The 14,561-nt window shown below is 36.7% G+C and overlaps 1 protein-coding gene across 1 annotated transcript in view; it reads right to left on the bottom strand.

The window, feature by feature from the left end:
* Nucleotides 1-14,561, bottom strand: part of LOC129005459 (1-phosphatidylinositol 4,5-bisphosphate phosphodiesterase gamma-1-like) — a 51,841-nt gene that overhangs the window by 19,080 nt on the left and 18,200 nt on the right. The window contains exons 11-14 of the mRNA XM_054434349.1: nt 14,099-14,268; nt 12,865-13,006; nt 11,949-12,130; nt 10,687-10,864 (exon numbers count right to left, since the gene is read on the bottom strand). Of these exons, the coding sequence (XP_054290324.1) occupies nt 10,687-10,864; nt 11,949-12,130; nt 12,865-13,006; nt 14,099-14,268 (672 nt within the window). The remainder of the gene's footprint in view (nt 1-10,686; nt 10,865-11,948; nt 12,131-12,864; nt 13,007-14,098; nt 14,269-14,561) is intronic.

Genomic DNA, 14,561 nt, shown 5'->3' with positions numbered 1-14,561 from the left:
GTAATTATCGTTAGAAAATTTAATAATAACGGTTTTATAATATTAAAAAAATATATCTTAAATGCATTAATTTTAAATAATTTTAAAGGATGTTCTGAATAATCAATTATGTGATTAATGTTTTTCTAAGCTACAAACCGTATAATATAAGTTTCATAATATATTATGGACAGTGCATAATATATTATGCAAAAGTTACTATAAACATTGACTATAATATTTTTACATAAATCACATTATTTATTTGCCTTAACATAAAAAGTCAGGTAAAACGTAACAGTTAATAAAATTATTTTAGCAAAAATCTTAACAGCAGATGATGTATGTTGGCAGGAAACTTGAATACACATTGAATTTAATTACTGATTTAACATTTTTCTTTGATTTATTATTTAAAAAAATACAGTAGCCTAAACCTAGTTTTTCCAAATCATATTTATATCATAAATAGTTATGTTATTACAGAAGAAAAAAATATGTAGGCCTATACAATGAACATAAGTCAAGTATAGAAATGATCAAAAGTAATTTTTATTCAAAATTTATTAAAAAGAGTAAATTACTTGTAACTAAAACAATGTGATTTTTCTTCAAAGAATTGTGTAGTGTCACCAACATTTAGCTATGATATAAAAAAAATATTCATTAATCTGATTGTTACAATATTATAAATCATAACAAGTTATTAGTTTTCAAATTCGGTTATTAATATTTTATTCTGTATGGCTTGAGTCTAACAATATTTCTTAGATTATTTTTTACTTGTCGCAAACATTACATTAAAAAAGGTTATTATATTTTAAAATATTACACAATCTAGACAAAATTTTTTTTAAATGCCAATACCGGTACTGATACTATTTTTTATTTTATTGGTTTTACTTTCAATGAAATCTTCTAACAACAGTAAGATCAGAGGTAGTGAAACCAAATTAAAACTTTCAATAATTTGTTTTCCCCACAAAGTCTCAATTAATGTGTATTCCTTGGTTGGTAAAATAAAGATTTAAGGTGAAATTGTTGTTTTAAAGTATTACTGTAATTCGTTTTCCCCTATTGAAGTCATAAAAAATTTACGTTTTGAACTTAATAAAATTTAAAAAATTTAAATTTGCTATTCTTTTATAAATAATTGAAACAGTCTATGTTAAAAATACAAATTACATATTGTCCAAGATAGCATTTTTATCTTTTTGCTAAGTAAAAAGTATTCAAACAACAATTTTTTTTTTCAATTTTTGTAGTTAAAAGTATTTTTCGTGTATTTTTCCATTGTAAACTAATCCTAACTTATATTCCTTGTACCGTACCAAAAAAATCAATACTAATTTTAAAACTATTTTGGAACATTGTATGCCAACCAAACAGATGGTCAGTAACACTATTGTTGGTCAGTGCTTGTCTATCTTTAAAGTGCTATTCTTTTGGAATTTTATTTTATATTTATTGTATGAATTAATTGTTAACAGTGTGGTTAGTCAAACAAATCACTCTACCCATTCAAATTACCTTTTAAAAAAAATAGGCCTACAATCATTCTTCATTAGAATAAAATTAAAATTAAAGAATAAATAATATACATCTGAAAATTAGAGAATGCTATTAAATTAAAAGAACCGTTTCAGGACAAAATATGTATTCTTTTAAGATTACCAATCCAGGTTATAGAAGCAAAATGGCAATTTAATGTTTCCAAAGAATTAAATAATCCTTTGATGATAACAAAATAACTTAAAACTATCACACATAACCATGAGTGCTAAGAGGTTTTATAATAAATCCAAAGAAGGGCACGCTCAGAAAATCAATAAATGGTAAGATTCAGATCCTATTAGCTAATTGTGATACCTATTTTTCCTGCATTAAAGGCATTTTTAGTATGACTTCTAGATGATTAATTAATTATAGAGATATTTAAAATTTTTAAAAGTATGTGTAACCAACGCTTACTAAAAACATTTATTATGCGACGATAAATTCCAAATTGGAGTATGATTTATCTATCTATGGAGGAGCTAACTTTTTGTCAATTAAATTATTGTCTTCCAAAATCTTTATAAGGATATTTAATAACAATAATGTAGAACAGAACATGCTCTTATTTTCAGGGTACTTTGATATTTTAATTTACTTATTAACATTTAAAATAGCCCTCATTGGTGTAAAAATTAACAAGATATTAAGTAATATAAGTGCTTTTACTACTCTGTTTTCTATTTTTTTTTATACATTTGGATTTTTACTTTGCACTGAATAAGACCACTGTGTAGAACTGGTAGAACTCACACTCACTGTAAATTATAACCAAGTGACCAGACTAACCGCATCTTCGATAGAAAGTGTATTAGCCTATACCCACCGACATAGGTTCTAACCTATGGTGGTTATTGTTTCTTGTGCTCATTGTATATCTAAGTTTGTAAATTGTATAACAAAGGAACAAAAAAATTTCACACAAAAAATTAACCAACCCAAAATTTAAAACAATGGGAAGACAAATGAAACTTGTAATTAATACTCTAACAATATGAAGAAGTGAAAGATAAATCCAAATAACAAGTATTATTTATAACTAACTTGGAATTGGTTGGAGTTAACTTGTTCAAACCTAGTAAAACTCAACTGAAAATTAGATCGAAAGTTTCTAAAATCTTTTTCATACAAAGGACAAATATGAGGACGGCAAGGAACAAGGCGCAGCGCAAATATATTCTTTTCAAAGCACGCTCAGACTACAGAGGCTTTGGGCAAACTGGGTTAAAGTTGAAAGAGCATTAAACTTGTACGATACTCAGCCTCTTGTCGAGAAATTGTTACTTTGAAAATCTTACGGATTCCCAACATGTATGACAAAAAGTTAGTTTGGCAAACTCAACAGCCTAATTGAGTCCAAATTCAACAAGACCTCATATCGTTAGTTAGTTAGTATTTCAACAATACTTTTACAATTAAAATCATAAGGATGTAAAACTTTCAATAAATTGGTTATTTTACACAAATTTAAAATTTTTTTCATTTTCTTGTTGGAAACAATGTAAACATATCTGCTTTACATTCAACATGAACACAATTTCATCGACTATTTATTGAGGGACAAGAGAATCAAGGGCCAAGAGCCCTAACCATCATTAAAACCGGTCATTTTCTATTATTAGTTGGTTTAAGGCGAATCTATCTATTTTTTTAATTGTATGTGTATGTTTTTCAGACAATCACGTTTTTATTGATCTTCAGCAAACTTGGCTATTCAGCAACAACAAGTGTAAGTTTTAGTCTTTCATTATTTTGCTTGGTCATAAATGTTTGATAACTAACAATGTCTAACAGTTGGATCACTTTGTCCAATACACCTTATAAGCCTACCTGTTAGATACCCAAAATGAGCAAGAAGATATATGTACTGTAGCGATTTTGAGGTTGAGCTAAGGAAAAAGTTTCTGTTAACTTTCTGTAGATTACAGTTTATTGATTCAGTGCAGTTGCATCCATGAGTCTCTCCCACTTTCATGGTTTATCTGTTTATTAAAATTTTACTTTTTCCTTGATTAAAAAGATTTCTATATAGTCCTCGCCACCCTAACTTGAGGCAGCCCAAGGCCACACTAGATATAGGCAGCGTGCGGCCTTGGGCTGCCACAAGTTAGGGTGGCGAGGACTATAGTGGCATTACTCGGTTAGTAGTACAGTAACTGTTTTGAAAGTAATAAAAATAGTTGACAAGAGAGTTAAGCAGAAAATTTCAGACCATTTTAGGGTCCAATAATCTTCAAAGCCAATTCAGGTTTGTAATTGGACTACAATTAGACCTACAAAGAATACTCTATTTGAGCTTTGAAAAGGCCATTTTTAGTCTTGCTTACAATAAATTCCAAATAGCACTACACCTCATAAATAACTATGCAACAATGCATATTATTTGATCGGCGATGAAGTAAAGAGGTCAGGGATACCAACATATGAGCTTGATTTGTCGTTAAATAGCGTCTCACAGTATTTGTATTTTGGGTTGCGTTAAAAAAACGCCTTGTATAGTATGTATTGTAATTAATTTGGACTGAATTTCCAGTTTCCTTCATCGTATCAGTTTGGATACACTGTCAGTGACAAGCACTCAGGAGACTACAAGAGTCACCATGAAGAGAGCGACGGTAAAGAAGTCAGAGGAAGATACTCTCTGGTGGAGCCTACAGGAGACTTACGAGTGGTCACTTACAAGGCAGACCGAGCTAACGGCTTCCGAGCAGTGGTAAATGTACAACCAACTCCGACGTATCGTCTGGTTGAACTACCGTCCCTGCAGAAGCTGAGACGACAGCATGACACAGCAGTCAACAACACAGACTCTGTACAAACCATGGCCGTGGTGGAGTATGAATCGTCTGACAAGAACATGTCTCAGGGAAGTGGAGGAGTCTTTGATGTAGACCACTCGGAGGGTTCAGGTCCCCATATGATAGCTGTTAAGGTTCAACAAGAGTCAGAAAGTGTTTCTGGTGCACAAGAGCCACTGTTAAAACTGGAGGTGACGTCAGACAAACCCGAGAGCACTAACGAAGGAGTTGTTAGCCCAGAGAAGACAAAAGATAAAAGCAAACCAGATAGCACTGTAGAGTTCCAAGTAACCATTAAAGACATTGACGATGGTTCAAGATTAATAAATTCGCTTAACGAGACTGACCCACAACACGTGGTTAAATCAATGGTTGAACTGAATCCTAATTCGTCTGTATCCACACAACACAATGAAAATGTATCCACATCAGATCATTCAAAAACATCCCAGAACCAGCCACTTGAGATACAAAAACCTGATGTGCAAGGTTCTAACAAACCAGCGAGCACTGACACCGAGGAAAAACTAAAACCCAACATAGGCATGTCAGAAACAGGGAACTACGAGAATGTGAAAATGGAAGATATTAAAGAAAACAATATGATGTTAGCTGCACTACTGCTTCCGACGACACCGATATTGAAATTCACATGCACTCCAGATCGTCCTGATAAGAACAATATGCCAATGGTGCCGACAACACCCAACATGGCTGCTCAAAGAAATCCGCATCTACGACCAAGCAGTTCCATGTTTACTCCAGGTTTTCCTCTCTTCCCGTTCCAACTGGTGAACTTCAGCCCGATAAAACAGATTTTTTCTCAAAACAAGTTCCCTCCTCAAAATTCTAATCCTTTCTTATCCACCACATCTCCACTGATTTCAACAGTGTTTCCCAGTAAACAACCACTTACAACAGCAGCACAACAAAACCCCGAGACTGTTCACAAAGACGAAGAAGTTCCGGCCAAAAGGAAGCCACCGAGTGGTTACACCAACGTTAGGACGATCCACGCTCATCACTTCCTCCCTCCACCCTGGGCACCTCACCCTCAACATAACTACCGACACATGCCTATCTTTGTACTGCCAATGTCCCACAACTCAAACTTAGCTCCGATGTTCAATCCGGCACTGCTTGATCACCACAACCAATAACTTTGCAATATTTGCCTTACAAGTACAAGCAATATTTCATAGATTTATAGACAACAAGTTAAAACGGTATTAAAATAGTGTTTTGAATATGTCATACAATAATTGTAGGGACTATGTTAATAGTAAACACATTGTACATGTTATATGATTATCTATTCCATGGCGTTAATTGAATAAATTGAATCTACAAAGAAAACTAAGGATATTAAGGATGGCGCTAAAGAGTAATGTAAAATCATTTTATGACTCCTATAACAAGAAAAATTATATTAATTATGACAAAAAAAATAAATTTGTCAATTATTTGACTTTTAAAACTTTTGCTGAGATAAAAGGGTAAGTCTAAAATCCTACCCCACTGTTCTCTAAAAATATGTTATTAAATAAATTGCTAGCTATTCTGAAAGTTTTAAGAATATTATAGTTGACATTTTTAACTCAAAATGACATACTGGTCATCATTCTCCACAAAAAAAATTCTATAAAACCCATATTGATTCCGCATTTAATATCATTTAGTACATTTCTATATAAGCTATTTTCTCCAATATGAGCACACCGTTCTGCACAGCTGTTTCATATTTTGAGCCAAGACTGGCTCTAATTGGAAGTTATAACAGTTAACATACTCAGCTCAAAGCGAGAACAAAATAAACATTTACCTTAGCATCTTTTAGACAAATTGTATAACTACAATTATTGGATGAACTAATGAATTGTATACATGCTGATATACAAATCCTCGGACGAATTATCAATTTTATTTCCCAACATTGTTAACAAATGCCTTTTATTGTATTTGAAAATAAACTTATTTCTAAAACGAAGCTTTATTATCATTCAATTTCCCAAACAAAGACTATTTTTTTTCAAACTACTAGTTAAGCTAGTTGTGAAATATCAAATAACAAAATAATCAATATTTTGTTTAACTACATTTCCTGCCTGAAACAACAACAAATAAAAATATTAGCACCTCAGATTTTGTTGGATATTTACATTGAAGAGTTTTATAGTAGTATAATTCTTTTTTATTTTTAAAACTAGTTGGTTCCACAATGGTATTTTGTGTATAAATTAAATACCATTTAATTCATTGATTTAAAAGTTGTGACTGTGTAGGCTATAGCTTGGTTGAGCAATTCGACTAGCCTAACTTTGAGTATTGGTAACAAATGAAGTTATTTTGAGTAATAGGATGGGTTATTCAATTAAATTCCATGTTGATGGCCCCTGGATTACTATGAATGACTATAATATTGTGGTATAATTACCTTGTCAAGTAATCCAAATGTTTTGATGTTAGGTTAAAAACCTACATGTTTCACAGTTAATACGGCATCGTCAGGGTACAAACACAGAAAGACATTACTGTCACACGCACACAATAGATAAATAAAACAAAACGAAACATTTAAATAGGCCTATCACATTGGTGGTTATTCAAATTGTTACAAATTTTCCACTATCATAAGATTTGCTTGTCCAACAACAAAAATGTAAAATAAAAATAAAAAATGGCGCAAAATGATTTTGGTTATCATTACTGTACTGGAAAATGATTCTTAAAGTTTAAAAAAAATTTGATCGATATAAAAGATTTTTACCACACAGTTAATGGTAACAGATAACTTTCTTTTAGCCCATCGACGCCATGTCACAAGTGTAGGTCATCGCCACAATTTGCTGGAAGGTGGCTGTACTGCCTACACACTGGGCACTGGCATTTCTTGATTAATTTGTGAAATCTAACCTAGTGTCGATGTGGTTATAAAGGTACTCATCCCGGCCGGCTAATGGTGACATGTTGGCTTTTTTGGCCTAGGACGCTAGGCACGAGCCCTGGATTATTTTTCACATTACTTCAGGCCAGACTTAGGGGTTGCGGCATTATTACTAAGATAAAATCCATTGGCGATTAAACATGATTTGAACCCGGGACCTCTTGGACCAAAGTCCTGCGCATTAGTATAGTGATGAGTGAAGTGTTGTAGTTTTTCAACATGTGGGGTTTGTAATGTGTGGGGCTTAGCCGGTGGAAGGGCCCACCTTAAATAAGCGGTATCCAGAGTGGAATTTGACATTATTAGTGGGATTAGAAGGGATGGTAGACATTTGCGCCTGTTTTGCTTCTTTTTAAAATTATTATAGAGGAGAAGGGCTCAGATTCATTATTTTTTGGCTTTTATTTTGTTTAAACATGGACATATCATGTTTAAATGCATATGAGGTAAAATACATAATGTAAAAAAAAAAAATATATACATTATAAACAAAACATTTTGGCATCAATGAGTTGAACAAAACAGTGGAACTTCAAATACATAGTAAAGTAAATCAGATTCCACCCTTGCAAGCAAGAGCCCTTACTTCAATAGTATAAAAATAAATTGTCTCAGTACATCACGCAAGAGCCCTCTATCAACAAATTCAAGAACCTGCCAAAAACATTCTTAAGTCAAGCAGCCTACTACAGTGTTGATGAAATATATGTCTAGGCCATGTACATCCCTGAAGAGGAAATGAATCCATCTATATAAATTAATATCAAGAAATGTATAAAAAAATGACGATCACGTCGCTGATGCGATACCAGTGGGAATTCTCCAAGTATCCAAGTATCCAAGTAAGTAAGATAAGTTTGATAATGAGGGTTTTGAAAAGTCACACATTTGATTGTACAACTGTATTGGAATTTTGTAATTAGATAAGTTTGATGATAAGTAGGGATGGACGGAATTGACTTTTTTAGTTCGGGACGGGACGGGACGGGATTTTTTCCTGTACATAAAAAGAAAGTCTTGAGTATTGCAGTTACCAAAAAATACAAACAATTTTTACCATTTGTGGCACTGATCTATAAAAACAAAAAAATGGGTAAAAATTTGCAGGTATTGAAACTTGTGACTCACGGTCGAAATGACTCGCGGTCACGGCGTGATCATCGGTATGACTCGCGGTCACAGCATGATCGACGGTATGAATCGCGGTCACAGCATGATCGACGGTATGAATCGCGGTCACAGCATGATCGTCGGTATGACTCGCGGTCACGGCGTGATCATCAGTAAGACTCGGGATCACGGAATGATTGTCGGTATGACTCGGGATCACGGAATGATCGTCGGTATGACTCGCGATCACGGTATGATCGTCTGTATGACTCACGGTCATGGCGTGATTGTCGGTATGACTCGTGGTCAGGGAATGATCGTCGGTAAGACTACGCGGTAACGGCGTGATCTTCGGTATGACTCGCGGTCACGACGTGTTCGTCGATATGACTCCGTGGTCACGGAATGATCGTCGGTATGACTCGCGGTCATGGCGTGATCGTCGGTATGAATCGCGGTCACGGCATGATCGTCGGTAAGACTACGCGGTAACGGCGTGATCGTCGGTATGACTCGCGGTCACGACGTGATCGTCGGTATGACTCCGTGGTCACGGCGTGATCGTCGGTATGATTCCGCGGTCACAGCATGATCGTCGGATTGACTCGCGGTCACGGCGTGATCATCGGTATGACTCGCGATCACGGAATGATCGTCGGTATGACTCGCGATCACGGTATGATCGTCTGTATGACTCGCAGTCATGGCATGATCGTCGGTATGACTCGTGGTCAGGGCATGATCGTCGGTAAGTCTACGCGGTAACGGCGTGATCTTCGGTATGAGTCGCGGTCACGACGTGTTCGTCGATATGACTCCGTGGTCACGGCATGATCGTCGGTATGACTCGCGGTCATGGCGTGATCGTCGGTATGAATCGCGGTCACGGCATGATCGTCGGTAAGACTACGCGGTAACGGCGTGATCGTCGGTATGACTCGCGGTCTCGGCGGGATCGTCGGTATGACTCCGCGGTCACGGCGGGATCGTCTGTATGATTCCGCGGTCACGGCGCGATCGTCATTATGACTCCGCGGTCACGGCGTGATCGTCGGCATGATTCCGCGGTCATGGCGCGATCCTCATTATGACTCCGCGGTCACGGCGTGATCGTTGGTATGATTCCGCGGTCACGGTGCGATCGTCATTATGACTCCGCGGTCACGGCGCGATCGTCGGTATGACTCACGGTCTCGGCGGGATGGTCGGTATGATTCCGCGGTCTCGGCGGGATCGTCGGTATGACTCCGCAGTCACGGCGCGTAGCGATCGTCGGTATGACTTCGCCTCCTGCGTTTGCGGAACTATCGTGAACATCTCTCGCGATAGTGGCGTCACTGTCACTCGCGAAGCGGCAAAATCGCCAACAATCGCATCAAATAATTTGTCCCGAAAAATTCCCGAATCAAATGTAATTCCTCCCTGAAATTTCGGGAATATTTTTTTCCCGAAAGTCACACATTTGATTGCACAACTGTACAGGAAAAACATGTGTTCAGTAAACTTAAAGGTTTTATATCCCTACTATTTTTAGAGTCAATTCAGTAAGAGTCAAAAGGCTTGTAAATCTTACTTGATTTTGCAAATACTGTATAAACTTACACAAAAATCTCAAAGTAAAAAAACTACAACAAGGCTTGTAATATATGAAGAAATTCACTGGAAGCAATCAGCTGTTGAAAGTGAAGTAGAGCTCTAACTAACGAAACTCTAACTCTCCGAATAGCCGATCGTTCAAATTGCTTAAAGAAAGGATTTTTTAAATCTAAAACTAAAGTTACAATAATCGTTATTCAAGAAGACAGAGGGCAAAAGCGGTTATCGCAGAAAAATCCTGAACATCTTCCACGGTCATGTAAACATCATCATCATCTCTTGCGGTGTTGGAATCATCATCATTGTCTTCTGTGATTGCGATAAAATCTTGAATATCTCCTGCGGACTTGTATACATTGTCGTCGTCTTCCGCAATTGCGTTAAATGCGTAAATTTATCAATCACAAAATCTTTAAAATGCATAAAAAACTTAATAGGCATTCCAAATTACAGTGAAAACCCAACTATTCGAATAAGGTATGGTACCAATTGGTCCGGATAGTTGGAGTTCGTACAAAACATGGGTTGGTGGAGAGCGGAGTGGGACGCGACTGACCATTGGCAAACTCACTGATGACTTTAAAGCAGAGTTACAGTGACTGTGACTATTTGATACACATAATTAGGCAGTATACAACTCAAAATGGATTACTAATTTCAACCACAAACACAAAATTTAAAATAAGTATGGAATTGGAGACTCACCAAAGCCAGCCGATGCACGTGATCTTCACTGACCGCGTACCACAGTCGCACTTTGTGGTACAACGGATGTCTCTCATAGTAACTGACCAGCTCCACCAGACTCTCAAACTGAACGGTGCCGATGGTGTAAAGCCGCCCTTCCACCTTGATCCGGCAGTGTTTGATTTTCTTCTCCGCCCTGTCAAACAACAAACACATCAATGTTACAGGAATTTTGATATTTACCATTATGAATTATAAAAATGAACTGATCAGAATACCTGATACAGAACTGTTAGAGCACCCCAAGGGTACCAGTATGTAATGTTAAGTTTTTCTCACACAAGTTTTACAAATCACAAAACCCTACCAATTGTAATGGAAACCTTGTATAGCCATATGTATTATTTTAAACTAAGATAACAACCAATCACTAAAACAGCATTTTGCTAAGTTAAATAACTTCATAGTGTATGGATTATACGTTTTTGAAACTATAATGACTCTAAAGACTGAAATAAATAAGAACACAATTCCAATTTTGGGAGCTGTACATAGCTACAATACTCGACATTGTAACTACATAGCAATCTAGAGACATAATCTAGAGTTTTATAATAAAAATCCCATAGCTGCAGAAGGTAGGTTATTTTATACTCTGTCAAAAGACCTTGTGCCTTGTATTTGTGTTGGAAATAAGCTCAAGATCTTCAAAAAGAAATTGAATGTGTATGTAATAAAAAATCACACTCCTCTTTCAAAGAACATTTTTTATTAACTATTACTAGATATTAAGTTATTGACGCCATTTTGTATTTATATATGTTATAAATAATGAACAAAGCATTTCTGATTCTGTATAGTGATAATGAAATTCTCTTGTCTGAGAGATTATTGTAAATATTTTCCATCATGATTGATGGTTACCAAACTAGTTTCCGAGAAAGTACCTGAATCATGTCAAGATTAAATTTGTACTAATACACAAATCTAGCAAAAGACGGAAAATCACAAAAGAAAACCCCCACAGAAAACTTTATAGAAATTAAAACAAGAGACAAGAAAACTATGAAAGGAATCACCAATTAATATAGAGGACATACAAAAGATACCGTTTGTACAAAACCGCTCAAGCAAGGCTCCATCAATGAAAACAATTTTCTTGACATTTTAATTGTGATTGAAAATATTTACAATAATATCACAAACAACACAAACTTCAGCCGAAAATAAACTTCAAACAAAGTATTAGATTATTATTTTGACTGTAGTGGTTCACTGACCGGAATGAGATGGTGTACGCATTGTGATCCTTGTCGCTAGGTCTGACCAAGAAGGCTCCGTCATGAGGCACCCTCTTGAGGAGATCCTCGGCAGAACTGCGAGTAGCGAGAGGGTGGTACCATTCCTTCCCCTCGTGTTTGTTGGGCTGGGGAACTGGCTCCTTCAACGTGATCAGGAACTCCTGCAAAACATTTGTACTCAAACTTTACCTCTTGAAACTCCAAACAAACTGGTAAGTGGTAAGATTAAGCCTCACAGCATATATTCAAACCAAGCCATCCAATGTTAATGTTGCTAACTTAGCCTAAACAGTTGTAGTTTTTTCCGTGACAATGGAAGATGTTCTTGATTTTGCCATGACGGCAGACTAAAATCAGGATTCCTGGGTGAGATTTCAAAATTCACACATAATTAATTCCTGTTTTCCCCGATACGTCAAATAAATTCCCCCATCATTCTCAATGTTCCCGGCATTTCGGGTTTGTGGCCACCCTGTAGGTCGGGTATCCTGAGGAGTTAGTGATGTCAATGTTGGATGAGGGTTACTGTAATTAGGTTTCTATAATCAATGGTAAAGTGAGAAACATTATTCAACTGAAATGAAATGAAATCCTTCTTTATTGAGGCGAACTTAGAACATCGTGGTCCTTTCTTGCAGTTCTACAATAGCTTCAAAGAATTCTTTTCTTCTGTTTTTTATTTTTATTTTTCAAAGAGGTTGACAGTTTTAATCTCAGTCTTTTAATCTTCAACTGTCCACTTGGGCTTGGGTCTGAATGTGAAAGGTATCAAGCAAAGCCAGTACAGTGCAAAAAAACTTTATGACATTACCGGGACGTGAACTCAAGATATTCACGGCTCACCACCGAGTAAAGTTACTAGTTGGTAGTTTTGATAAGTTTAAGCTAAACCTACCTGAGATCTTAGTGGATGGGTGCGGTAGTGTGTGATGAGACTGTACAACGAGTCGAAGCAGTTGCTGTCAATGAGGAAGTATTTAGTCTGACCTCGGTCCTGTTTGGAGCGGATACGACAGTGGTTCACCTTGCCTTGTCTCCTGCGGATCAGACAAATAAGAGGCTGAAAATAATACACTCATGCCGGAAATTGTGAAGTCTGGTATTATATTTTACACACTGTCGTACATTAGAAACAATTTTGTACAAAACCAAACCAATGACTTTACAAACACTAGTAAGTAGTGACACATTAGTGGGAGTAACTTACTTTATGTTACTATCAAAACACTGCCCAAAAGGTTTTCTGGCTCTGTAGAAATTTCCATAGAAGTAATTACAGTAGACTCTCGCTCATCCGGACTAATGTGGCGGGCGTCCGGTCCGGGTTACGAAAAATCCGGACTATCGAGAGTCGAGCAAATACACAATACTGTACATAGCCGTTTTTTCAATTTAGTTCCAGGTCCACAGTAATGATATCCGGGCATATGCACTTCCACCAGTAAAAATCTTTACGGCTGAATTTTGTTCCAGGTCCACAGTTATGATAGCCCGGGGGATATGCACTTCCACCGGTAATAATCTTTTCGGCCGAATTTTGTTCCAGGTCCACAGTAATGATAGCCCGGGCATATGCACTTTCACCGGTAATAATTGTTTCGGCCGAATTTTGTTCCAGGTCCACAGTAATGATAGCCCAGGCATATGCACTTCCACCGGTATAATTTTTTCGTCCGAATTTTGTTCCAGGTCCACAGTAATGATAGCCCGGGCATATGCACTTCCACCAGTAATAATTTTTACCGCCGTGTTATCCAATTTTTTTCATTATTCAAGGTAGTCTCGGTCCTGTTTCGCTTGGATAATCGGACTTCTACTGTACTGTGCCGCTAAAAAAAATCACGATTGCCGATCCGGACTACCAGGAGTCCGGACAAGGCCGATCCGGATGAGCGAGAGTCTACTGTATAACTATTATCATTGACTAATGCTATTATGCAAATACCTCTGTTGTTTTACCCTGTTGTCTTTCCAAATTGTTCTTTGTGTTGCATAATCTGTCCAATATATTGTGTGGATTAACATGGGCATAAACGAGGGCACAAGGGACCGAAATAAGGACGGGTAACAACCCTGGTCACCACAGTCTTCTGATCTCTGCCTATCATGACATTACCACATCCACTTACCAGAATGAGAGAGAGTAATCTCCGACGAATGTTTCACTCTCTCGCACCAGGAATGTTCCATCTCCTAGGCGTGAAAACTTGCGCAAGAGATCCTCTGCCTCGCTGCGTCCTCCGGCCAACTTTCCGTGAAACCACTTCTCACCAAAATGCAACTCGTCATTGGGCACTCCCTAAAAGAATGAAATTTAATTTGAACTTTCAAGAGTTTTCATACCATTTCTAGGAGTCTACTGGTACCTGACCTGGACTCGAAATCATGTAATTTTTCACAATTACAAAGGTTGGGTTCAGAAATACCTTAGTTTTATCAGGCAGATAGTGAAGTAAGTGGCAGTATATTTCCACAATTCAACGGTGATTTTCAGCTTTAAACTAAGATTGTAATTTGTCTGTGAGTTATGTAAAAATGGCGAGATAAATAAATGAAATGAAATTATCAATTTCAATGGTCTGCTTGAATATG

The sequence above is a fragment of the Macrosteles quadrilineatus genome, unplaced genomic scaffold (genome assembly GCF_028750875.1).
Source record: "Macrosteles quadrilineatus isolate MER2022 unplaced genomic scaffold, UCM_ALF_1.0 Scaffold_21__1_contigs__length_2333173, whole genome shotgun sequence".
Lineage (NCBI taxonomy): Eukaryota > Metazoa > Arthropoda > Insecta > Hemiptera > Cicadellidae > Macrosteles > Macrosteles quadrilineatus.
The sequence above is the reverse complement of the archived record's forward strand: the minus strand, read 5'-3'. Positions and strand labels throughout refer to the sequence as shown.